A 24,423-nucleotide genomic window follows, 5' to 3' on the forward strand; every position below is an offset into this window, starting at 1 on the left:
TTAATCATAGAATGTAAGACCATGCACTGGAATAGATGGAGCCTTATATTCACTTAACGCTTGTAATGCAAGCTGCGCTTGACTGATTGTATTATTAATGGGTGGAATCTGCAGTAAAGTATATAGTAAAGAGGTTGAAGTTTCAGATGATTTGGCGGAAGTGGTTCTGACTCTCCTTTATGCATCAATCATTTCCCTCTGAGCTCTTACCTGTGTAGAACCTCAAACAATCGATTAGTTGATGTCCTTGTTTTGCCAGCATTTTTTATGATATATATTCTCAGCTTTATACATCATGAGTATTTCAAATTTAATTTCCAGTAAAAGATGGCGTAGTCATCAGCAAAAATCGCAAGGGATCAAGAAGCGTGATGGTGTTAGTTACAAGGTGGTCATCACGACATAGACGTTACATTTACTATACGAAATCTGAGTATTGTGTGTAGACTCGTCGGTGACTTGTAATGTGGAAGTCACAATAAGTTACACGGTTATCTGGTACTTGCATCAATTTTAAGCATTACCAAAGTGAGATTGCGTAAATGACCCGACACAAATGATAACATTTCGTGTTGATTGACTTTGAATAGCAAGCTTATACTGCAGCCATTGCCAAGAAACGTACACGTCTGGACCTTTTAGAGAACATCAGCAGCGAAATTTAGTATTTTACCGTATTATTGTCAGCTAACTTCTACCTTGTAAAAATGTGCGGAATGTAGAGTATACCAAGGCAACTTGATATATTTACCATGTGGTCAATGTAAAGAATACCAAACGTAGCTGTATTATGCTCTATATTTCGTCATTCAAGCAGCTGATCGATAGTCTCAGCAAGACTTTAGCTCTCTATCTTGAGATGTAAATTCGTCATGTTATTAAACCTATTTGATGTTTCTGAGCTCGCTATTCATTGAGCTTCACCATTTCCAAATTTCACTTATACAGACAACGACGAAGATTCTTACACAACAATGACAAGAACTGCACTAATTGCGTCGACAATTGTAATCTTTGCAACGTTGACGCCAAGCATTGATAGTCATGGCTATATGTACATTCCTCGGACGCAGTTCAAAGGCCAGGGAAATGATGGTTGGATAGTGCAAATTGAACCTCTTTGGAAAAGTTCGGATTGGAATGGTAATACTCAGAAAAGCGTCAAGGCATTTCAAAGTCTGAAGGCTGCCAACAACTTCAAAGACCTGAAGACTCTCATGGATAATCCTGTCCTTGGGCGAGATTGTGGCTACAGTGATCCCAACGGCAAGCCTCAGCCCATTCCCAAAGATGGCAAAGCCACCTTCTCACGTGCCATGGTTCACACGGGTCCATGTGAGATGTGGCTTGACAACAAAAAAGTGCTGTATGAAGATGATTGCTATAGCAAATACGGAAATGTAGATGTGAACATTAAATCAGTGTTCCCCGTGGACTATTCATCGTGTGCCAATGGAGGCTGTAAGCAGATGCGTTTCTACTGGTTGGCGTTCCAAGGCATTAATGGCAAGACCTTTTGGCAATCCTACAGTAAGCTCACGACATGGTTTTGATGGCACTTAAGTGGATTATATGGTTGCTAATGATTTGTACTCTGTTATTGTAGAAATGTGCATTCCTCTTCAAGGTTCAGGTGGTGGCAAAAAAGAGGTTGGTGGCGAGGCCGATCAGCCAACCGACAATAATCCTCAACAATCAACGTCAGATGATAAGCCAGAAAAGACTCCCGAGGATAAGCCAAAAGAGCCTTTCAAGAATAAGCAAGAAAAGACTCCTGAGGTCACCCCAGTCTCATCATCAAAATGCAGTACCCGGAAGCTTCGTAACTAAGCATTTTGATAAACTCTGAGCTAGCAAATTGATGTGTAGATCGGAAGCCTTGGATGTAAACAAAGTTTGTATACGAAATGTGTTGAATACATGTCTAACAAACGAGTTTGTGCTAAAACCGACAGAATTTTAACGATAAATGTTGCCGCTTGATTTGTGTGACAATCTACTCCATAACAGCTGCGCATGGAATTCCTCTACAGTTTTGAAAGAGTCGTCGGCGATGTATCTCTTTGACTTTTTTCATACCAGATAAATACTATGTTTATAGGATGAAATAGCTTGAGTGACAAGCATCCAGAAACAATGGACAGCGAGGGTACCCTAAAACGGTAAGAATGAACCGAAGTATAACCTCTGGGTTACGCAAACTTCCATTAATAAAGCTCGAGAGTTTGTGCAATGCGTGAATTAAAATGAATGAATTCGTGTCACAATTCATACCGAGCTGTTCGTTCGAGCTGCTGCAGGCACTGGCTGAGGACATGCCAAAAGCGCAGATACAACTGAGAATTGTGAGAATAAAATGTGTGCACCCAGAAAATAAACTGTACACATCAAACTGGTGCAGCAAACGGGAGAGCGGAATTTCTGCGTAACAAACAGATGGCAGTCGAAGCTCAGCTTTTCACTTATAGCGACGACAGTGCCTATGCATGCTGCGATAGTGGGCGTCTTAGTCTCGAGATCAACATGTTTGTCGACTCGACCTGATTAATATCGTTAACCATAGAAGTTCTGTCGAATGCTAAAATCGCGCTAGAGCGCACCGATATTGAATCTTTTAACATGTCAACACGGCCGACGCGAATAGTGCAATTGTCTTCGTAAGAATTCTTGTCGTTGTCAATAGGAAGTTCATCTCTACACAAATCGAAACTTTTACGGTAATAAAACGATTGCACCATCGAAAATCATCTAATTTTTTTTTTTTTTCTTATCAATAATGAATCTAGCCCCCGCAGTGAGGGGTGTACTTACAGTGTGTGAATGTGACCCACTTAACATCACGAGGTCGAACAAAGGGAAAACGTGGCGCACAAATACCTTGAGAAGATAACAAATCTGCGTTTTCGTGGTACCCACATTGAATCTGTGGCGTGTAGAATACATGACCTGCTAAGCAGTAATTTACAATGATGACAATAAGTAGGGGCTGGTCACTAGTAATGCTGTCACAAATCGATATGTCAATCACAAAGTTTTTTTATACGTTTGTGATGAGCACAGTTAAAGGACGTCTATTTTTTTATTATAGACTTATAAATTAATCTGTGGTACTGTACTGAACAGCTTTTTTCTTTTATTTTGCCTGACATTTTTGACTGAATAGCGGTCTTGTAGGGGATTGGGCTCACATTTTGCCCTTCAACTCTCGCTAAAAATTGCCTTGTGAACCCTTTACGCGTGGCACCAAATCTCGATGGCTTCTTCGATTCAGCGATTAAAACTTGGAGCACATCTGCAGCACGGGGAGCGCCCATTGCATGCCAATTTGTTACACGTGTAGAGACCTGTAGCTCCCCTGGTCTTCCAGCACACTGCTGCGTCGTTTGGCAACGGGCAGATCGTGTAGGGTGGACCACACTCTTGGTCAATGGGTTGAAAAAAGGCACTGGCCCTCATGCCAAATCGTGAAATTAATATCACCGGCCTCTCAGGTCTCGTAGAAAAACACACAGTAAGTACAGGGAGACTCCAGATTACCACAAATCGTCGGCCACACTGGCCTCGGGTTTGTCAATACCGCTCTCCCACACGAAGCCAAAATCGCTGTATACCCACCGTTAGTGTATCATATTTAACTGTTCTTGTTCGTTACCATCACCGCCGACCTACCCAGCGCACAGGATGGACTTGTGAAGCACGGCTTGTAGTGGCGGCTTGTAGCGCCCGGGAGACTGTGCAGCGATGTGTGATACCACCAGAAAGGGCGAATGGCATCCTGCCCGACCAGGCAGCATCCGCATAGAGTGACGTAATGTTATGATATGTGCATGCTTTTTCATAACCAGTGTTGTGCCTACAGAATTCCGATCTGTTCGTCGCATACAAGTCTTGTTAGTGAGCAAGATGTTTGAGTTTATTTGAGCAGGCGACACCGAGTGGATATTGAGGCTGGGCTCGAAGCCGTGTAATCGCCGAAATGCGCATTCTCCATCATGGCAGAAATGCATTTCCCAAAATGTTTTTCCTCGACAGCATTATAGCGCCCTCTCAAGTTACATCGGAAATGCTCGCATGTAACCGAAAAGGCCATGAAGAGGGCTGTTTCGCATCGAACAAGCACCGATTGCGGTCCGACCAGACGATGTAGAGAAATGCAGCGCGAAGCGTGTGCCAAACGTCTTCAATCACGTCCTCGCCCTACTCCACTCTCCCTGGACGACTGGTTTCTCCGCTATTGCTATCATGGTCCACGTACACTGTGATTGGACAGAGGGGGACCTCGTGTTCTCGAAGTGCTCCAACATCCGTGATACCAGCGCACACTCGAAGAACAAGTGCCGTTCCGTCTCTACAGAATTACACCCGTTGCGCAATAAGTGATGCGTGGGTTAGACTGTTGCCGGAACCAGAACCAAAAAAAGCCGAAACGCTAAACGGGGCTGCAAGTCTTCAAATACGGGGAGAAGAATCTGGCGAAGGGGTTTCCTGTAACGTGTAAAGGTCTTAACTTCGTCTCTGCCGACACTGTGGGAGTGCAGTTTGGCGCCTTCGGCTTCCACACTACTCGAACAAGAGTTCTCCTAGATATCGATGGTATCAGACACACCGTTGAGCCGCTCGTGTAGCCCAAATTAGGGAATGTGTTTTGCTGTGATCTGACTTCTTCCGGCGGCGAGAGCTCACGAACTCCAACTCTACTCGCAATCTGAGTCGCTTCTCGATACAGAGAGCGCAACCATTGGTACTGCGCACTGAGTACCAAGACGGAAGCGTGACATCGAAGTATCGTTGGACAAAGTCCAACTCACTCGGCCACAAGGCCTTTTACGCTCCTAAAGTCGACCAAAAAGCGCAACCCGAAATCCCTCGTAATGTGCCATTGGAATCCACGTTGGGGTTCAGGACACATCCCAAGACAGCGACCGTGAGCGTTGACAGTAAGAGACCGTGGTGTTTGTTCGTAGTGGAGCTCTGGGTCAGAGTGAAACCAAATGGGTTAGTTAAGACCATACCAGACACGCTGGTTCGTCGGAAGGTCGTGCCATGTGATCCCCCACCGGGTTTTGTACCAGCAGGCCCACGTCAAATTTCACCAGGTGGAGATCAACTACCACTTAACCATAGTGCCATGTCAAAAGAGGGACGCCAATAGAAAGTCAAGCACCATTCGTTGATCGACTCTGTCATTTCCACGAGGTGGAGATCAATTTTCACTTGATCATTTTGCCATGTCAAAGTGAGGACACCAACAGAAAGTCGAGGGCCATTCCCCGACCGACTTTAGGAAAGACTGCTGTGAGAAGACCTACACCTACCGTTGTCCAGCGTCGTTCGGCTATCTTGCTTGCTGAGGGCATGAACTGAAGCAACAACTGGAGTCGCTGTCGTTTCAATTGTGCTTCAATGCTTAGTAAACCCAGTCCTCCTTCGCTCCTCGGAAGAAACAAAAAACTCCTGCGGAATGAGCTGGATATGGGTTTGTGATGAGCACATAATTACTTTAAGTAGCTTTGACGATGTTAATGTACTCGGTACACAAGCTTTACGTCGGTGTTTTTGCTTTGTAAACTATGTTCCAGGTTTCGAGTGTATGATAGGATGGACGGGATGTCATAGTGACTATGCAAAGACTATACATACCAAAATATGTCAATACAAACAGATGCTGTTCTGATGTGAACGATTGCGATGTTGTAATTATTTTCCATCACTTCTCATTCGCCACAGCATATCTTTGATGTGCCTATAATTTTCATTATACTCTCTAAGGTGTCCCGTTAGTCTTAGACCAAAATGCTACCAATGAATCTGCTACATCTACGCATTTTTCTCAATGCCTTTGATGTCTGCACAAATGACAGTCAAACGCAATCATGACGCACACGATTCAGTACCTTGTTACAGTGAAAGAATCTGCATCGGTGTCATAACTAGTCTGCTACGAGTGGCGGGAGCTTACAACTTTAGCAAGAAACCCATCAAGAGTGTAATCGACTGGAAAATTTCGGTGAATTTTTCCTGCCCACCCTGAGCTCCTTGCCTTCATCAGCAGCGGCCCATTTATGCTTCCATCAAAACTGAAGTGCGTGTACCAGAGGGCTAATGGAATGAACTTGGGGTGTACAACGCGTGACCTTGTGTTACTAGGGTTCAAAAATTCGCAGTTAAAGCCTATCTAAATGAAAACTAAAAAAATGTACTTTTCTTCTAAGATTAAAGTTTCACTTACCTCAATTGGTCTACAAACGCCCACAGTCCGTCAAAGATGTGTTTCGAGAAGCACAAAGTTTTCCAAAATGACGAATTGTACGTCGAAATGTGCGTTCATTTTCCGAACTAAATAAATCGTTGCGAAACGCAAGCGCCTCATCTAGTGTAAGAAAGTTCACCTTAGCAGTAGCAAATGTCCCAACTGTAGCCTGTTCGAACCATTCCGTGATCCACTGTTGAAGCTGTGACCCATTTGCAGTTGCAAGACATACAAACAGTCCAGCAATTGATCCGTGTTCTGCATCTACGCGGGAAGGCGACATAGTGCCAAGCACGATGCCCTCAAGAAGACAACTTACCAGCTTTTTCTTACCTCCTTCGTGCACTGCCATGTTCAATTCACATAATGATAAAAGCTTAATTCTAGCTTCAGACTGCTCGTAGACTTGCTCTAAAAAGCACAACACTGCCTTGTTGGCGTCGTTGTGCGAGATTGAAAGCGCCGATACTGCACACGACAAAATATTTATCAAAAGCGGACACTGTGGATCACTTGATGACATAGGCACTGATGCAGCTAGTAATAGCGGTACACACCGTATAGCGCGTTCCATCAAGTAAAAAAATTCTTCGATGACGTCTGGATGCGCCTCCATGTCATTCACGCTAGCAAAAATAGGTGTTGTCTTTTCAATAAGGGTATAAATCATTCGAGCAAACAATGAATTCAGATCGGTCGAGTTGCTGTCTGCAGTAAACTTGAGCACCATACTAGCCGTATAAAGGTATGATGATTTAGGCTCTGCCTGGTAAAACATGAGTAGGTTATCGACCAGTTGCGGCAACAGTGGTGCAATTTGTAGGGCACAAGTGCGAAGAATGCGCTTGTAGCACCGACAGACGCGTTCCACAAGTTCATCGTGACCACGATAGACGGTCAATATCTGATTAAAAAGTGGCCACAATTGCTCCGTTAACATTACAAGTGGATGTCTTTCGCCTTGAATGTCGGGACTATCAAGATATTCGTAGAGACAAATTAATCGTAAGAGTTCATCAAGTGCAATATCCACTTGCTCCGTAGCAGCGCTTGACGAAAACAAAGCAGTGAGTCGTTGGCCGATTCCCTTCATCACTTGGTCCAGGACAGTTAGCAGACAATCTCGGTCTTTCACACTTGACACACCTATACAAATGCCCTCTAAAATCAGCACTTGATCTTCAACAGCCATGACTTCCGTTTGCTCAATTTGCAAGTAAAAGGCGACTATGTCTTGCCCAAGCATCAGCCAGCAGTCGATGGCCAATGCACGAACAGCAGCACCGGCTGCTCTTGCCACTTCCCAATCTTTGTAAGACGATATCTCGGCACTTTTCGTCACACAAGTCGTAAGAAATCCTACTAATGGCGATAATACCGTCGGATGTGCGTGGAGCCACTTGGCATAACGTGATACGATCAGACAAGCAGTGTAGCAGATGGCTGGATGGTCTGCAAATTGAGTTAAATGCTGAAAAATCAGCGATATCGAAGCGTTTAAAGTCTCAGTGTTTGTATTGCTTTTCTCCACTTCACGCGCGATCGACCGAAAGCAGTACAAATGTGCCTCCACGGCTTCCCATTTCCGTGAATCCAGTGGAGCTTGAAAAACCAGGTTCAAGCCATTCACGCAATGCTGAAGAATTGTTTCAACACCCAGCAATTGACAGCAGTCTCTTAGAATATCGCCTATTTCCTGACGAAAATCTTTGAAGTTTTGCTGTTGATCACCTGGTAAGCTTAGAAAATCATCACGAAATTGGAGTTTTTGCGTGCATAATCCCGCCAATCTCATAACTTGAGGCTGATATCGCTCCAAAGTTGCTGAATTCCGATGCTGCAAGTTCCCCAACATATGTAACCAAAACGGAATCGTCACATCTGCAACTTCAGCGTCCGAGAAACTCATGCAATCCAGTAGTAGATCTACCAGCGCAACATCGTAATTTCCAATAGTTTGGATAAAACCAAAACATGCTTCTCCCATTTCGGAAAAAATTCGACAAAGTCCTAGACAGGTGTCGACATCTTCCGCTTCTGCCGCGACGCTGAATGCTCGTCGTAGCGACAACAATGTTGGAGCAAGCCACTGAATAACAACCGCATCGTGAGCGTAAGAAATGACCAACTGTACAGCCAAGTCGACGGAAGCATCAAAAAGTTCATCTCGACTTAAAAAGGTCAGTAATGAGTGTAACAAAGGGTTACGCACCACCACATCAGTGTTGATTCTGACGTAACGTACCCAGCCTGTAAGTGCACGCAGCACTGTATTTTGAATCTCGACACCGTCGGAACAATTGCCCAATTGTTGGTTACTCGCTTCATGCATTACTTGAGGAAGTAAACGGTCCAAAACTACCGATGCCCAGGCATCTACCTCGTCTTGCATCCTCTTTCTGGAACCTCGGTCGATCAAACTATCGATTTCTTCAACTAATAGAAGCAAAAATTCGACAAACACTGCAGGGGGTACCCTTTGCTGTACCATATGCAAAAGAGCGTACCCCACCACACTCTGGCCATTGCATTGAGCGCAAGTCTCTAGGACCGCTGCATAGAACTCACTAGCGTTCTTTTCAATGTCATTATAAGCTTGGGGCTTGAATTCTTGGACTTTAAGTTTCGGTAATGTTGCTACAAGGGCGAGCAACAGCTGTGTAACCACCATTTTCGGTAAACGAATGCCGCAGGATAACCAGGTTACAATCCGTTTGACCCAAGCGCCATCGTCCAATTCTGACGTGGATAGCCGACGTCGTAATTTTATGGCCAATGTCTGTGCTGCAAAGAACACGGGAGGTACGTTGTTCGAATCCAATGATCCGGAATTCGGTTGTGTGATAGAATTTTGTAATATTTGGTCCAGTAATGACATACAGATATCGAAGGCGGCAGGTGTAAGCTGAAAACCACGAAGGAAAGAGTCGGCCGCCTGCATCTCATGCACATTCGACCCATGCACTTGATAAAGCGATCCGAGCGCTGCCAGTACGGCTCGCTCCAGTCCCGCAGTATCTGACGAAGTCATAATTTATATTATTGACCCTTAAGTCACAAATATGGGGATTAATCTAGCGCAACTTTACAGATATGGCATTTTATTCTATTCGATGGTCACACGATGTGAAATTTCTTCAATATTATACTAGACTATTCACATTAGCTAACCATATTGTAACAGTTTTGGCAGGGCCAAAGCAAGCAAACCATAAGTCTTCCATCCAACATGTACGCACGTGACAGCAGTATCAATATCTAATGCGGCAGAAGTAGAAAAAGTATAACATATCGCCAGACAAGAAACCCAGCGCTTATATATTTGAGGAGATCATTCGGCATTGATCTCGAATTCTGTGATCACACAATACGAATACGTTACCAACCGAGCCGAATTTTCGGAATGGCGCGCTGCTTTTGATTTTTAGTCCGTAATATTGTTACGAGAAGGAAGGTGCACATGGTAGAGTGAATGGATGAAATCGAAAATAAGCTCGCGGTCGATGGACTGTATGCAGTTGGGGCACGGAATGAGTCACAACTTCAGCTGTCGAACGATTAGTTAAAATGTGCAGACTAATTACCAGAAACCAGCAGGTATATTAAAAAGACAAGACTATCGGGTGAATATTTCTCATCGGAGAAGATCTATTAGATTTATGGTTAATTAAGTGCGTGAGACGTTTTCTAATCAAGCTATCCCACCTCGGTCTTTCGCACAGTGAGATGGAGCGTGGGCTGGAGTTTAGAGGTCTGTTGTTGCAAGCAGTCGACAGCGAAGGTTTAAGTCTTGCAAAATTCCCGTTTTGTTTATATAGCACGGATAAATGAGACACTTGGAAAGTTGCAGCATATAAAGATACGTGCCTGGCAACAATGTGGAGTAGGAGCAGCCGCTCTCATTCTTTATGCGCCTTTCTAGATTATGCGGGTGCCCTTTTCTTCGATTTTCTCACTGGTAAAACATCATGATGTGTTGGGGATGCAAGCAAACGATTTTTTATCACTTGTCAAACTAACAAAAGAGAGTGGCGAATCGGTCTAAATGCTTTTTTTGCTTAACATGGGAACTCGTACAAATTGTTGGTTTCGCGTGCGCATCTTGAGAGTGCTGATTTAGAAATTTCACAAACCGCATATCAGGTGAGTGATCAATCAATTCTTCACCATCGGCTTACAATGCCATGAGTGCAAATTGGTTTGTACTCCCTGGATCTCACGTTAGCTGACCTTTTCTTGAGCTGTCCAAGGTTGCTTTGTTCTTGTAGCCGAAGCCTTTTGAGCTGATTTGATAGAAAAGAGGACAAAAATATCAGCGCGCGACTTTTTGGCACCTCCGCGCCGTGTGTTACAGCGCACAACATACTCCAGACGCATGTGTGCGGCGTTAAAATTGCGTAAGAGGCTTTATCAATTTTGTTTAGAGGCTCATCATGAAAAGCGACTACGAGTTCAAGATAAAATGCTGCTCCATTCTGTGCAAAAATCTGTGCAATATATATATTATACAACGCGATGAACTAAACAGGCTCTCGCAGCGCAGAATTATCGAATATTGTGGAAGACACCACTGGTAGCCTTGCCTCGCTTTGAATGTTTCAAAAGACAAGCTCTACTAGGCTGGCACGAGCTTGCGTTATCGCCCACCAAACCGAGCCAAGCAAAGGATGTCGCGTTGAAGTGCAAGCACCAAGGGCTAAGCAGACAACCACAACATGATGATAATGTCTGACACTAGCATCATCACCGTATTATGTTCTTAAATCGTAAATCACTTCTTAATAAAGTCAGATCCCAAAAAGTTAACGGCTGTTGTAGTCGGAACTTTGTCTCAATCGCAAAGGACTTATGACGAGGTCTATTCTGACCAACTACTTGCACAAGAGCTGTGCCTAATATGCCGATCTGTCTTCTCCTAATTCGAATCGGTCATTGCATGTCGACTGTGACGCTTTGCCTTTGTCATAGGCTGAGCAAATCTCCGAGTAAATGCCGATGGGAACGAACAGGTGACCGCATTCGGGTCCTGTCACCTCAAAGCGGTAAGAGAAAAGAAATACACTGTTCATAACAAGGAACTTTCTGCAATGAGGTATACCCTCGTCAAGTTCATAGTGCGCCTGATTGGCACTATACCGTTTGTAGTTGATACAAATCATGCGTCGTTTCGCACAGCGACGTTGTCACTACGTCTCTCACGAAATCGCAAGATGGTTATCTTTATTTGTCGAAAGTACCATCAATGTCGTGGCGGACGAGCTTTCTCTTCAACTCGACTATGTATTTTTATATGTACTTTGCGCGTCGAATTGGCATACAAATTTGGCGCAACATGAGTTTAATACTTGCTAAAATCATGGTGAATCTCTAAAATTTGAAATACTGAATGAGGCATATTGTATCCGCATCTAAAAAGAGTTGCTCAGAGAGTATATGTTAACAATACAACATATATCATACACGTGTGCTCGTGTGAAATATTTGAGAAGCTCACCGTACTGCTGTCAGCGCCACAACTGCCGGTAAGGTCACAATTAATTCGTTTTTTGGAAATGGTTCCGCCAATTTAGCTTGCTGGAGACAGCCGGTTTGAGCAAGGCCGACACTCGTTAGTGGATTTATGTCGAAGTTTGTTTTTAAAGGTGCTAGATACCATTATGGACGTTTCCACCCTAACCAGCCACAGACCGATTGTTTGTCAGACAGACCGTATTAACCGTGTGGTGGGTCTTCTCATTGGCACTTGCTTGGAAAGACCTCGGGAACAAAATGTTCTCACTCATCGAGGATGTGCTGAATCTTACTGTTCTTGCTTTGAAGTCTCCAGGGACTTAACTTTTACTAAATTAAATATATTTGCTAGTCCATCAATTTCATCGTCAACACTTCAGGCTTGATAGGAGGGCGAAGGCGATTCAACTTGTTAGCAATACCGCAGATTTTTCTCGACGATATTGAGCGTCTTCCGCTGACCGCGTGACGCATTGGCTCAAAACCACAATCTGCAACGTCATCATGCAGATTCGAAGGGCAGACGAGGTGAAGAGGTTTTATTGTACGTTGACTACTTCCCTGGGTAAGGCACTCTTTTTCATTTTGTTTGCCTTCCTGACCATGAACTCGCTGATTAAAGCTTCATCTTTGCAAGGTGCACAATAATCCCGTTGCGCAGGAGCAGACTACGCACCAGCGCACCCGCGACATTTACTGCCGGACGACAACATTTAGGCTGCACCGTTCATACGCACTCATCTCTATTTGTTTATGATCGTGTAGAAACTAAGATGTGTAAATTTCTGCCAAATTCAGGTAGCATTTGCTTGATCCTAAGGATCTATACAGACCTTTGCTATTACACCCAGCGACATTGTCAGCACATGTCAAGCAGAATGGCAAGGCAGGTACCCGACGGTCGCAGAAAGAGCGTCTGGGCAGACGATAATGAAGGTTGGCTTGATGTGGCGTGGCAAATTGCTTACACGCTGCCCCGTGATCCCATGACACAGTGGCATATCAAGCATCGCCAATGCTGAATCACGTCAGCTTAAAGCTGCACAAAAAAGTTACTTAGTCCGCGGCAAGGAGCTACTTGCTACTAAGCATGCTCTTGTCAGATTCAGGGTAGATCGGCTCGAATTTAGCTCGTTTGTGGTCTACATAGAGCATAATTCCGCACGAATACATTGCTACCATACCTTTTTCATAGAGTGGCAAAATGGTATTTTTTGCTAGCTTTCGTTTGATGTAAAATACAGGCCTGCTCGGATCGATAAGGTGGAAGATGTGCTTTCGCGTCGCCCTGATTTTGAGCTGTACATACCAAATGACGATGTCGTGTAGTGACGAAGCTATAAATATTGATTGAAACCAAACATAATACGGGCTATATTGTTATAACTTTGGAAGGCGAGATTTTTTCGGCTCGGATAAAAATTTATCAAAAAGTTCCAAACGCGTTTACAACACTAGTCTATATGTCAAGGTTTGCTATATGAACCGCTTGACACACAGCGAAGTCGCCTTGTCTTTCATCGAGCCATGTGCTTGAGCAAACAGTTGAATAAGAACATCTGGTGCGGCGCGTGCTTTTGAAGCTCTCACTAAATGGTCGTTGTGAAAATACATTGAATATGCAAAAGTCCATTTATCAAGTATATTCAAAAATGGATTTGGTTATTTAATTTTGGCAAGACTTACAAAGCTGGTGATCGAGACGAAATTTACGTTTTTGATGGGAAAGTGGGTAACGATATACATTTGCAAGCCCGCTAGTCTCCTTGGGATGCAAAGCAAAGATTAATGGTCGTTGATCTGGTACCGTTGTTGGGCATCCCTGCTCCGTGCAAAGTACGGCGGGGAATGGTGCCAATCCAATAAAAAATTAGCCTCACGCCTAAGTTAACAAGAGGTACTACTACCGTCGATTATAATTTTACATATTTATCGTTAAGCATAATTGTTTTGCGCTTTAAAAACTTTCTAAATAATTGAAACCCTGTGCATTCGTGTACTTGGACTAGGTCAGAAACTTCCTGTGTGCTAGGCACCACAGCAACCACGTCGCACTTTGTAACCTTATAGCATTTTCTGGCGTCATTTGCACGCTTGCCTCACTGGCAAGGCATGGGCTTTGGAACGAGCACGTGAATAATGTCGAGCTAACTTCTTAACTTAAGTAAAATCATATTAATAATATATTAAGCTTGGTAACATTATAGTATATAGAGGAGGAAGAAAAAAATGTGATCTGTATCACGTTGCCAAATATTATTAATAAATTGATACCCAGGATCATTAACCAAATATTAATTCAGCTCAAGTCAAGAGTAGAAACGGCCACAGGATGTATAGCAGATATACAGAAACGCATACGACCGATCTTTCTCTCTCGTACAAAAAGCTTATTCTAGTTCGAGGGCCACCCTTAGAAGAATGTTATATTTCTGTTTGTTTGGTGGGTCGGTACGAAAGACGACATTGTCATCATCCCTAGTGTTCAATGTCAAAACTCGATCTCATCCCTATATGTTCAATGTCAAATTTCGATCTCAGTGTAAGTCGAGCTGCACAGGTGACATCTATGCTGAATTTGCCACAAGAAGCCCTTCCATACAATTTCTCACATCATAACTATTTCTGCCGTGATCGGATAGCCACATGCTAGTGGATGAAAACCAGAAATTATGTCGGCTATTCAAAGAGCGTACGAGATTGCCCTATAATCGAAAGCCAGAAGTTGGACATTTGTGCCGATCTGTTTCGAATAATTCGATCTGAAGTGACGGAATAGCAATTTTTATCTACGATGATAGTGATGAGTATGTAATAGTTTGTCTGGTTGCTTGACAAGATATAAATAAAAGATGAATCATATAAAAACAAAGGGACGAAATCGACTTCGAGTCAATGAGAAAGGCTAGCAGAAAAGTCGATGTATCTCTCTGTCAATGCATTGTACATTCTGTCATTTTTGTATGGCCGGAAGACCGGGAGGAAAAATATAGTGACGCTTTCAAAACAAAGGCAAATTTTCTTAGCTTTGTTGAAACAGATAACAAAGTCGACAAATCTGTGATTGTTCTCCGAAGAACACTATGAATAAACAAGCAAAAACGCTTTTGTAGCCTGATAGTCTCGCTGGTGTCGAAATTTTGGCGCAGACAGACCGAAGGAGGAACAGACGAGTCAATTTTTGATTGTCACCGACCCTGCAATGCCGCGAAGCTAAGAGATAAATTAATTCGTGCATGCTGACACAGATACAATATGAAAAAGGTTTCTTCACCATGCACTGTGATGAACACAAAAAATCATCCTACAAGGAGACTAAACATGTTATATGTGGATTTTCAAACTATCTAGAAGTCTTATTGTCAAAGCATGAAACCTTCTTACTATAAAGTTTGGCTTCAAACAATAGCAGCACTTCCACAAAAAATGTCAATTGTTGCGGTGTTTGGTCGACAATTTTTCTCTTTGTATCTTTAATACCAGTGGTGATACCCACGGCCACACGGACACGGTTCAAAGTCGGCTTGTAACGTGCAAATTGATCCCTTTGAAAAGAGCTCGGCATGGAGAAGTAACATCCAAAAAATGTGACGGTCTATCAAAGCTTAAAGGCTGTCGTATACTGCAAGAAATTGAGAATTCTCATGTACACTCCAGACCTCGGCGTCTACTGTGACTTTAGTGACTTTAAAGGCCACAGTTCATCTTTCCAGATGGCAAAGCCATTTTACTGCGTGCTATACTTCACACAGGCCCAAGTAAGTTTTCGGTTCAACAAAAAAGTGTTGTACTAGGATGACTGCTTCACAAAGTACAGTAATTCGAATTCGGTTACTAAATCAGTGTTACAATTGGACCGCCGATGGAGGCTGTGACTTCTACTGGCTGCTTTTCTTGGACACAGTGAGCACACGACGTGGACTTGAGCACGTTTTCATGGTTACACACATGATGTTTTGTAAATTATGTCTACAGTTAAGAAAGACTGGTTCCTCAAAATGCAAAAAGAATATTTTAGGCCCTTAATTCGCAACATTGTTTACGAAATGTTCCTGATAAATGTTCATGATGCACTTCACTGGATTTCTCAATTACATACTATTTAACGAGTGCGACGTCGTCGCCCAACCTTCCGCAGTATAGATTTTGAGTGGAAGGTCGCATGAGAGAATGAAGTTGTGTCTTCGCCTGCGTTACTTCTTGGATAGTGCAACATGCGGAAGTAACGTACAAAAGTTGTCCATACCGGTAGGTACTGGTATATACCGGCTTGCGATTGCTGGTCGAGATGCTACTTTGACAACGACTTGACTGTTGCTTCAATTATGTACCATATGCTGAATGTACAAAGTACTATGCTCCATACATCATCATTCAAGCATCTAATAGTAAGTCTCAGCAAGATTTGCATACTCTATCTCAAGATGTAAATTCAAACCTATTTGAGCTTTCTGACCTTGCTATTCATCAGCCATCACCATTTCCGAATTCTACTATTTCAGATAACGACAAAGATTCTTACACAACAATGTCAACAACTGCAGTAATTGCGTCAACCATATTAATCCTTGCAACGTTGATGTCAAGCATTGAAAGTCATGGCTACGTGCTTATTCCTCAGACGCAGTTCAAAGGCCTCCCCGGTAATGAGGCTTGGATTGTTCAAATTGATCCGCTTTGGAAAAGTTCAGATTGGAATGGCAATACTGAACAAAGTGTCAAGGCATATCAAAGTCTGAAGGCTGCCAACAATTTCAAGGACTTGAAGACTCTCATGGAAACGCATGCCCTCGGGCCTGAGTGTGGCTTCAGTGATCCTAAAGGCAAGCCTCAGCCCATTCCCAAAGATGGCAAAGCCACCTTGTCGCGTGCCATAGTTCACAGGGGTCCATGTGAGATGTGGCTTGACAACAAAAAAGTGCTATACGAAGATGATTGCTATGCCAAATACGGGAATGAAGATGCAAAAATTAAATCGGTGCTCCCTGTGGACTATTCATCGTGTGCCAATGGAGGCTGTAAGGAGATGCGTTTCTACTGGCTGGCGTTCCAAGGCATAAAGGGCATAACCTTCTGGCAGTCCTACAGTAAGCTCACAATGTGGTTTTGATGACATTTGGGTATGAATTTTATGGTTCTTAATGAATTATATTCTGTGCGATTGTAGAAAATTGCATTCCTCTTCAAGGTTCAGGTGGTGGCGTAACTGAGGGTTTTGGTGATGCTGAACAATCATCCGACAACAACCCTGAACAAATAACACCAGAGAATAAGCCAGAAACGACTCCAGATGATAAGGCAGAAAAGAATCAAGATGATAAGGCAGAAAAGAATCAAGATGATAAGGCAGAGAAGAATCAAGATGATAAGGCAGAAAAGAATCAAGATGATAAGGCAGAAAAGAATCAAGATGAGAAGGCAGAAAAGAATTCAGATGATAAGGCAGAAAAGAATTCAGATGATAAGGCAGAAAAGAATTCAGATGATAAGGCAGAGAAGAATCCAGCGGATAAGCCAGAAACGACTCCAGAGCATAAGCAAGAAAAGACTCCTGAGGTCACCCCAGCCCCATCGTCAAAATGCAGAGGCCGAAAACTTCGTAACTAAGCATTTTGATTAACTTTAAGCTAGCAGATTGCTACGTAGATCATAGGTCTTGGATGTTGATGACGTCTGTATACGAAATGTGTTAAGTACATATCTAGCAAACGATTTTGTGGCAATATGTCTTGAAAACCGACACAAATCCAAGGAAATGATTCCTTATGGTCTGTGTTGACGATGCTTCTGCGCCTCTACTTGTTCGGAAGGGTCATCATCGGTGTACCCCCATTCCTTTTTTTATTCCACAGAAACGTCATGTTTATTTACTTTAAGGCAGCGAACATCCGGATCCTGAGGCTATGATTGCTACAATTTACACGGTTTAGGTGAGCTTCAGCCTGGACTCGTAGGCGTATGGCATGATCGTTTCTGGACCGATCGCGGTTTGCTATGCACCAGTGTGACGAATTCGTCTGGGTGATCAATCTCCTCCTGGTTGCTGGTACCACACAATATTCATTCATTGGCGTGGGCTTCGCTTCAGTTTATTTAGGTTATATATTCTCTTCGAGCCAAAATGACAGAGTTGAGACTATCTTTGAGTTGTAGGCCACCTTCATAATCACACAACTTCTTGTTTTTACTTTGCTACAGGGATGCAAGGTGCTAAACTAGAAGAAAAGGTAGGTACACCAGAAATGTCAAAATGAACCTAATTGGAACCTCTGGGTTACACAAACTTCCATTGACTAACTTCAAGAGTTTGTGCAATACTTAGAAAGAGAATAAATTGTTAGCTCCTGTTACCAGAATTCATCCCGAGCTGTTCTTCCGAACTAATGCAGGCTCTGGTTGAGATCTCGATCAAATATGCCAACAATGCTGATACGTCTGAGAGTTGGGACGCTACATATTACTTCGTGGGCGAATTTAGTATTAACTTCACCTTCAATTTATCTGCGTTTTTCATATCAATAATGAATTTCATTCGTATTCTCAAAAAAAAATATTGTGTACAGTAATTATCACTCGGTTATTGTTGCTGACAGGGAGTCAATGTGCCTCACTCAACATCGCGAGGCCGAACAAAGTGAGAACGTAGACGCACAAATATCTTGAGAAGGAAAGAAGAAATTTGCGAGAGTACCGATCAAATCTTCGGCGTTTGAGATTTGTATCCTTCAGGCAGTAATTTACAATGATAAATAATAGAAGGGGCTAGTCGTTAGTAATGCTGTTACTTATTGAACAAAATCGATTACGTCAATCAATGTGATCGACGTAATCGATTTTGTTCAATATAACAGTTCGAGTGACTATGCGAGGAAGTCCATGCATCCCAGGATATATTACTACAAACAGAGCTGTTTCTTTGTGCTTAACTATCAATACATTTGGGATCAGTCAAGTAAGTCGGCTAACAATGACATCCCTATCAGCGTCTCTGCTTGCGTTCTGAACAACTCGATGCATCCTACCTTTGGAAATCGCAGATCCTACATCAACAATTATGTTTTGATTCGTCATCATCAGATTGTTGAAGAAGTCCAGATCCCTTACTAGACATATGATGCCAGGCTCAACAAAGATTATCAATCAGCCATTTATGTAAAGACTTGTTATGGATAAAGTGCAAAGAGGCAGTAATGCCCATTAAGCCCTCGTTTGAAGTTTGCTGATACAGTCTCTCGCTTCATCGATTTCTTAACGAAACTGAGCTAGACAAGCTGCTGTCACCGGCACGCGCTGAAAATTCTCCGCTTATGTATGTCATGTGTGAACGTGATGTTAGTCCTAGACCAAAATGCTACCAATCAATTTGTTACATCCGCGCATTTTTCCACTACCTTTGATATTTGCACATACGACAGTTAAGCACAACAGAGACTTATCATCACGCACACAATTCAGTCTTCCGACCTTAACACCGTGGACGAATCTACAATGGTGTCATTACTAGTCTGCTACAAGTGGCAGGGGCTAATAATCTGTCTAGCTAGAACAGTTGATGTACCATCAACGGTGTGGTCGACTAGAACATATTTAGTGAATTCCTACCTATCGACCCTAAGCTGCTTGTCTAAAGCAGCGATGACCGATTGCAGAATGTTATGGTTCTGTTAAAATGCGTGAACCAGAAGGGTCAACGGAATGAATTTGACCGTACAACGCGTGACCTTGTGTTACTGCAAACACTGTATAGCTACGCTCACTCAACGCTGATGAAAAGGAGGCGCCAGCACTATTTATTATTCTGCCTACGCCATTTGAGTCAAGTCAAGTCGTGCAATCTGGAAACATCAGAGTTGTCAGACATTTGCAGGAGAAGCCTGTCTCGATCAAACTTAAGCTTTTACCTTAATTGGTCTAAGAACGCCCACAATTCGTTAAAGATGTAGCGCAAAGTTTTTCAAAATGACGAATCGTACGCGTTCATTTTCTGAACTTCGTTGCGAAACGCAAGTGCCTCATCTAGTGTAAGAAAATTAATCTAACGAGGTCGTTATTTATATTAGTATGCCTAATTCACAAATCTGAGGTAAATTAGGTGTAGATTACACTCTATTCAACTATCGTTGCAATAAACATTGTAGTATTAAAGATTTTAATATTTTTTGACGAATAATTTTTGGACCAAAGCTAGATAAAGCCATGAGCCTTCAATCCCACCTTTCGATTCGATACAACAGTATCAAAATCTAGTGCAGTGGAAGTAGCAAATATTAATCATCGACAGACAAGAAACCCAGCGCTAATTTAAACTGAGGAGAATTAAACGGGCAACCATACGGCATTGATCACGTATTATAAACACGTTGACAACCAGACCGAATTTGCGGTATGGTGCACTGCTTGCAACTTCCAAAACCGTAATATCGTAACGAAAAGGAAGGTGCACATGGTGGAGTAATTGGACGAAGTCCAAGAATGGCGATAACACTATCGATGGATGGACTATATGCTGATTGTGCACGCGCTTATTAGTCTTCACATATTGAGCTCACAACTTTAGCTGTCAGACAGCTAATCTAAAATGTGCAGGCTCCAAAGCACAAACCAGAAGGAAATCTATAAAGACAAGCCTTTCGAGTGGATATTTATCATCGCAGCAGTTTTGTTAGATTTATGGTGGATGAGTGCGCGAGACGTATTTCGAGCGAGCTATTCAGTCTTTCGCAAACTGCTTCTGGAAAGGTGAAGTGACGTTTATTATTATAGCGAATAGGCTTTTAACCTCCTTAACCTGACATGTATTCCCAGTTCTGATACAACAGAACTGAATGGCGATATAGAACTATACAGGATGTACAGTTAATGTTAGACACACAAGTATGTGATCCACACAACATGTGTAATGACACCACCCCCACTCAAATGTAGTTTTATCCAATTCTTCAGATTTTCTTTAACACTTCTGCCAGTTCTTCTTTCGCTCTTTGTATCGCTCTGTCCATCTCTCGCCAGACTGGCAACCCACACCAAAAGATCTTTGACACCATCGGACTTGTCGTTTATTCCGATACCACGTCAATTTGCGCATTTGGCTATCGTGAACTTGATCATCACGACGACTCTTATGAAAGACGCGGTGGATCCAGAGTCAATTGGGTGCTCAACTCTAACTCCAGTCGCCTATTGTTGCGCCATCGGACCGATTACTTGTGCTAGAGACAAACCATGAAGCCTCACGTAGGTTCTTTACGTACAGCAATTAACTTTGGATTCCACTATAGACAGTCGATACTCGATTCTGGGCATGGGTTCATGCGACCAAATCCGTGAAAACCGACCGTTTGCAAAGTGCAAGCACCGCTGCTAATTTGTTGAAGGTGTGCGATATGCGCTTACGATTTGCGCATTAAAATCGCAGAATCGGGTCCACTCCGATATCGAGGATGGTCGCGAAGTGCGTTCTGTCATTAGTCGGCTTAAAAGGAAGGATAGGGAAAGGAAAAGCTTTCCTAAGCGGCTTACGTCCTCGAATTCACATCGAAAGCGCGAACGATACTGGGGCAGTCGCGACAAATACGAGTACGAGGCTCACGAAGTCTCGCTTGCTGGATACCCCATCTAATTACCAAGAGCTCCTTTCAAGCGTAGACGTTCCTCTTGCCACCACGTTCTTGACGTGGTAGTTTCGATTTTCTAGTCGATCTAGAGAAGGAGGAGGTGGCCGGAGCGGCCGTTCCCTTAGCTTCTGCTTTGGGTGGTCTGCAGACATGACACTACTCAAAATGGACCAATGAAGCGATGTAAAAGCTTCGAGCATCTTAATCTTAAGACTGCAACGTCTGATAGAGTTTTACTACTCAGGAGTACATTGTCTTCCACAATAAATACATTTTGCCTTGACGACCTCGTCTATCTGCGTAATCCTTTTGCAGATCTTTCGCATTCGCCATTACGTCTCGCACCCATGCGATCAGATTCACACGACTCATGATGAATAAGTCCAAAGCATCCTTGTTCTTGCGCTTCACTTGCGCATCATTGATTATAGCAATTGTCGAGGTAACAATTTGCCGAGCCCCCCCCACGTACATTTGAGACACCAACAATCACACAAGATAAAACCTGCGGTAGTCGCAATCCATTCATAACAAATGGCGTAAATCCAGTGGATGAAATAGCTGAATTGTTTTAGCAAACTTAACCAATGTTGATAAAAAAAATCCGGGTCTTTTGCATACAAACTTCTCAACACATCACCGATCACTCGGTTGTCACGTTCTGTTTGCCCAATCGTAGATTACGATCAAATATGATGGCGCCTGGCAACCCGTGATTGCGAAGAACACGCGCCAATCTCGCCGAATCTACGGCATTGATGGTTCTCTTCCTTTCTCTTCTTTAATCGCCACACGGAGCGGTCCATACCATATTGCCGAGCCTGTCAACAAAGACGAGCATCCCATTGTGGCCGTCAGTATTCTCGGGGAAGTTGACTGGCTTTCACAAGTCAGTAGGAATCGAAAGACTCTGCAGTGACACTTGCGTGGGGCTTGCGCTCTTCATGCGGTGACACATATCGCATGTCTCCACGTATCGTGCCACAAGTGGGGTCACCAAAATTGGGCACTGAGAGACTGGTAGGTCATCCAACGGCCAAAGCAACCGGTCATCGGCGTATCATGCGCCTCGTACACAATAGTGTGCTTAAAATCATTGTTGTGGGAAATCACGATCTGCGTCTCTTCGCTATGTGCGACTTTATAGTAAAGGAGACCATCCTTAAATGCATACCGATGTATCAGTGATTTTAAGCGACCAAAACGCTCGTCGTAGAGTTCCTTATTACTCGATAACAGTACTCGGATGATCAGATCATACTGTTCATCATCAACATACGCTCGATGTGTCATATCGAATATCGAAATCGATGTAACCGACAAGACGACGTGACAATGCGTCCGCCAGCATGTTCCAATTCCCTGGCTTGTACGCGACCGTGAAGTTGTATTCTGCGAGGAAATGCAACCAGCGAGCTATTTGCTGCGACAAGTGAAGTGACTGAACTACGTAATGCAAGCTTGCATGATCCATGTAGACGACAAACGGAGTTGAACCCAAGAGATGAACACAAAACTTCACCGTAACTTATCGCTAAATGCTTCATGTCGTGAGCAGGTTAGTTCTTTTTTGCTAGCTTCAGCTGTCGCGATTTAAACGACACGACTCGATCGTGAGCTTCTGAGTCCTGCAGCTCCAAAACCGATTGTAAATTCAGAATTATCACACACCACGCTATACGGCTTCGTATCATCACGAAAGGAGCAATGGTGCTTCCATCAAGCTAATCTTGATTTGAGAGAATGCTTTTCCACAAGTGAATGACCACTCCCATGGTCAGTCCTTCTTGAGCAAGTTTTATAGTGAGCGTACCATGTCCGCGTAGAAATGCAATAAGCGATGCAAGAAATTGGACAAACCCAAATTATTCCTCAAATTTATTCGAATATGTGGTGTTGGCTCCTCATGATTTCCTTGGTCTTCTCAGGATCTGCACGAAAAGCGTATTCATGAGCATAACTACCGAGAATTGGTACTTCGCTAGCACCGAAAATACATTTTGCAAGATTCGCTTGCAATGAATGTTTACGCATACATTCCAGCACCGCACGGATGTGCTCCAAGTGCACTTCGTTGGCAGGTCTGTCGTCTCCGTCCTTCGAATGAACGAAAATGTCGTCAAAATGGGCTAGCGCGAAGCGTCATAGTGGTCGATATAGATGTGAGACCAATCGATTGAACATTGCTTGGACTTTGGATAGTCTTTGTGGTACCACAAGCCGCTCCAAATACATGAAGGATGATGTGCTGACAGCCGTCAAAGAAACGCCCTCCTGCCTCATAAAGCTTCGAAAATTTTCATAGACCAAATTGAGTACACAAATTTCTTTCAGCCGGGCATCCGGTGGATGATGACTTTCTTACGCCGAATCGGTGTTTGAGCGGGAATCGTCTGCGTGAACATTTCGCCATGTAATTGATTTACGCGTACAAAACGTCGGTGCGCTTTGATGAGACTTGCTCTCTCTCATTACCAGCAGCTTGCTTTTGGGCAAAGAAGTAATTGGTGTACTCAGTTTGTTCACGCGATAGTGGCCACTGTCCAAGCACTGCATGATTTGAGCCAATTCACGATCTTCAAACTCCACGTTTGGGTGGGAGGCCAGAAGGCGGGTTCGCACTAAAAACGTCATCCTTGTTTTCCATAATGAGTGCGAAATAAGGATCAGTAAGATCCTTCAAAATAGCCAATCCTTCGCGTGACTCCACACGCTGTCGAAACTCTTCAAAAATTAAATCATCCACAAGTGTTAATGAGCGTAATTCCGCTGTATCGACCTTCGACCGTAGAAACACGACCCCTGCAATGTCCTCACACTTGAGGTGGTGTAGGAAGTCGTCGTAAGTGACCTTCTTGAGCAGCATTAGCTCTTCCATTTTCTACAACGGTGCCAAAATAACACCTGTTCTTCTAACTCCACAACCAGTCGTTGCATCTACAATACATGGACCAGCATATTTGCAAGCTATATTTCATCATGTGGAGTAGTACGCTTAACTTACTCGCCCGCGGTCTCAACCACATCGAGAGCGGGGGATTAATACCG

At 43.3% G+C, this 24,423-nt stretch overlaps 5 protein-coding genes across 5 annotated transcripts; 2 read left to right on the plus strand and 3 right to left on the minus strand.

Moving 5' to 3' along the window:
* Nucleotides 1-974: 974 nt before the first annotated feature.
* PHALS_03177 (uncharacterized protein) lies at nt 975-1,830 on the plus strand (the record flags this gene model as incomplete). The annotated part of the gene is made up of 2 exons (XM_024720334.1): nt 975-1,530; nt 1,607-1,830. The coding sequence occupies 2 exons, from the start codon at nt 975-977 to the stop codon at nt 1,828-1,830; spliced, it is 780 nt and encodes a 259-aa protein (XP_024571575.1).
* A 4,108-nt stretch (nt 1,831-5,938) lies between these two features.
* Nucleotides 5,939-9,281, minus strand: PHALS_03178 (hypothetical protein L915_20530; the record flags this gene model as incomplete). Its single annotated transcript, XM_024720445.1, has 3 exons — nt 5,939-6,143; nt 6,230-6,239; nt 6,311-9,281. 3 exons carry the CDS (start codon nt 9,279-9,281, stop codon nt 5,939-5,941), a joined length of 3,186 nt encoding a protein of 1,061 aa, XP_024571576.1.
* Nucleotides 9,282-14,837: 5,556 nt separating this feature from the next.
* PHALS_14870 (uncharacterized protein) lies at nt 14,838-15,893 on the minus strand. Its single transcript, XM_036407247.1, has one exon. It carries the CDS (start codon nt 15,324-15,326, stop codon nt 15,105-15,107), a length of 222 nt encoding a protein of 73 aa, XP_036262965.1. The 5' UTR covers nt 15,327-15,893; the 3' UTR covers nt 14,838-15,104.
* Nucleotides 15,894-16,086: 193 nt separating this feature from the next.
* PHALS_03179 (uncharacterized protein) lies at nt 16,087-17,368 on the plus strand (the record flags this gene model as incomplete). Its single annotated transcript, XM_024720667.1, has 3 exons — nt 16,087-16,149; nt 16,233-16,848; nt 16,929-17,368. 3 exons carry the CDS (start codon nt 16,087-16,089, stop codon nt 17,366-17,368), a joined length of 1,119 nt encoding a protein of 372 aa, XP_024571578.1.
* Nucleotides 17,369-23,797: 6,429 nt separating this feature from the next.
* PHALS_03180 (uncharacterized protein) lies at nt 23,798-24,253 on the minus strand (the record flags this gene model as incomplete). The annotated part of the gene is made up of 2 exons (XM_024720778.1): nt 23,798-23,925; nt 23,998-24,253. 2 exons carry the CDS (start codon nt 24,251-24,253, stop codon nt 23,798-23,800), a joined length of 384 nt encoding a protein of 127 aa, XP_024571579.1.
* Nucleotides 24,254-24,423: the final 170 nt, after the last annotated feature.

This window comes from Plasmopara halstedii (genome assembly GCF_900000015.1).
Source record: "Plasmopara halstedii genome assembly, contig: Scaffold_20, whole genome shotgun sequence".
NCBI classification, from domain to species: domain Eukaryota; phylum Oomycota; class Peronosporomycetes; order Peronosporales; family Peronosporaceae; genus Plasmopara; species Plasmopara halstedii.

Excerpts from the sequence above, each read along its gene's own strand:
- PHALS_14870 (XM_036407247.1), bottom strand. The coding sequence starts at position 15,326 with ATGCCGAGCTCTTTTCAAAGGGATCAATTTGCACGTTACAAGCCGACT.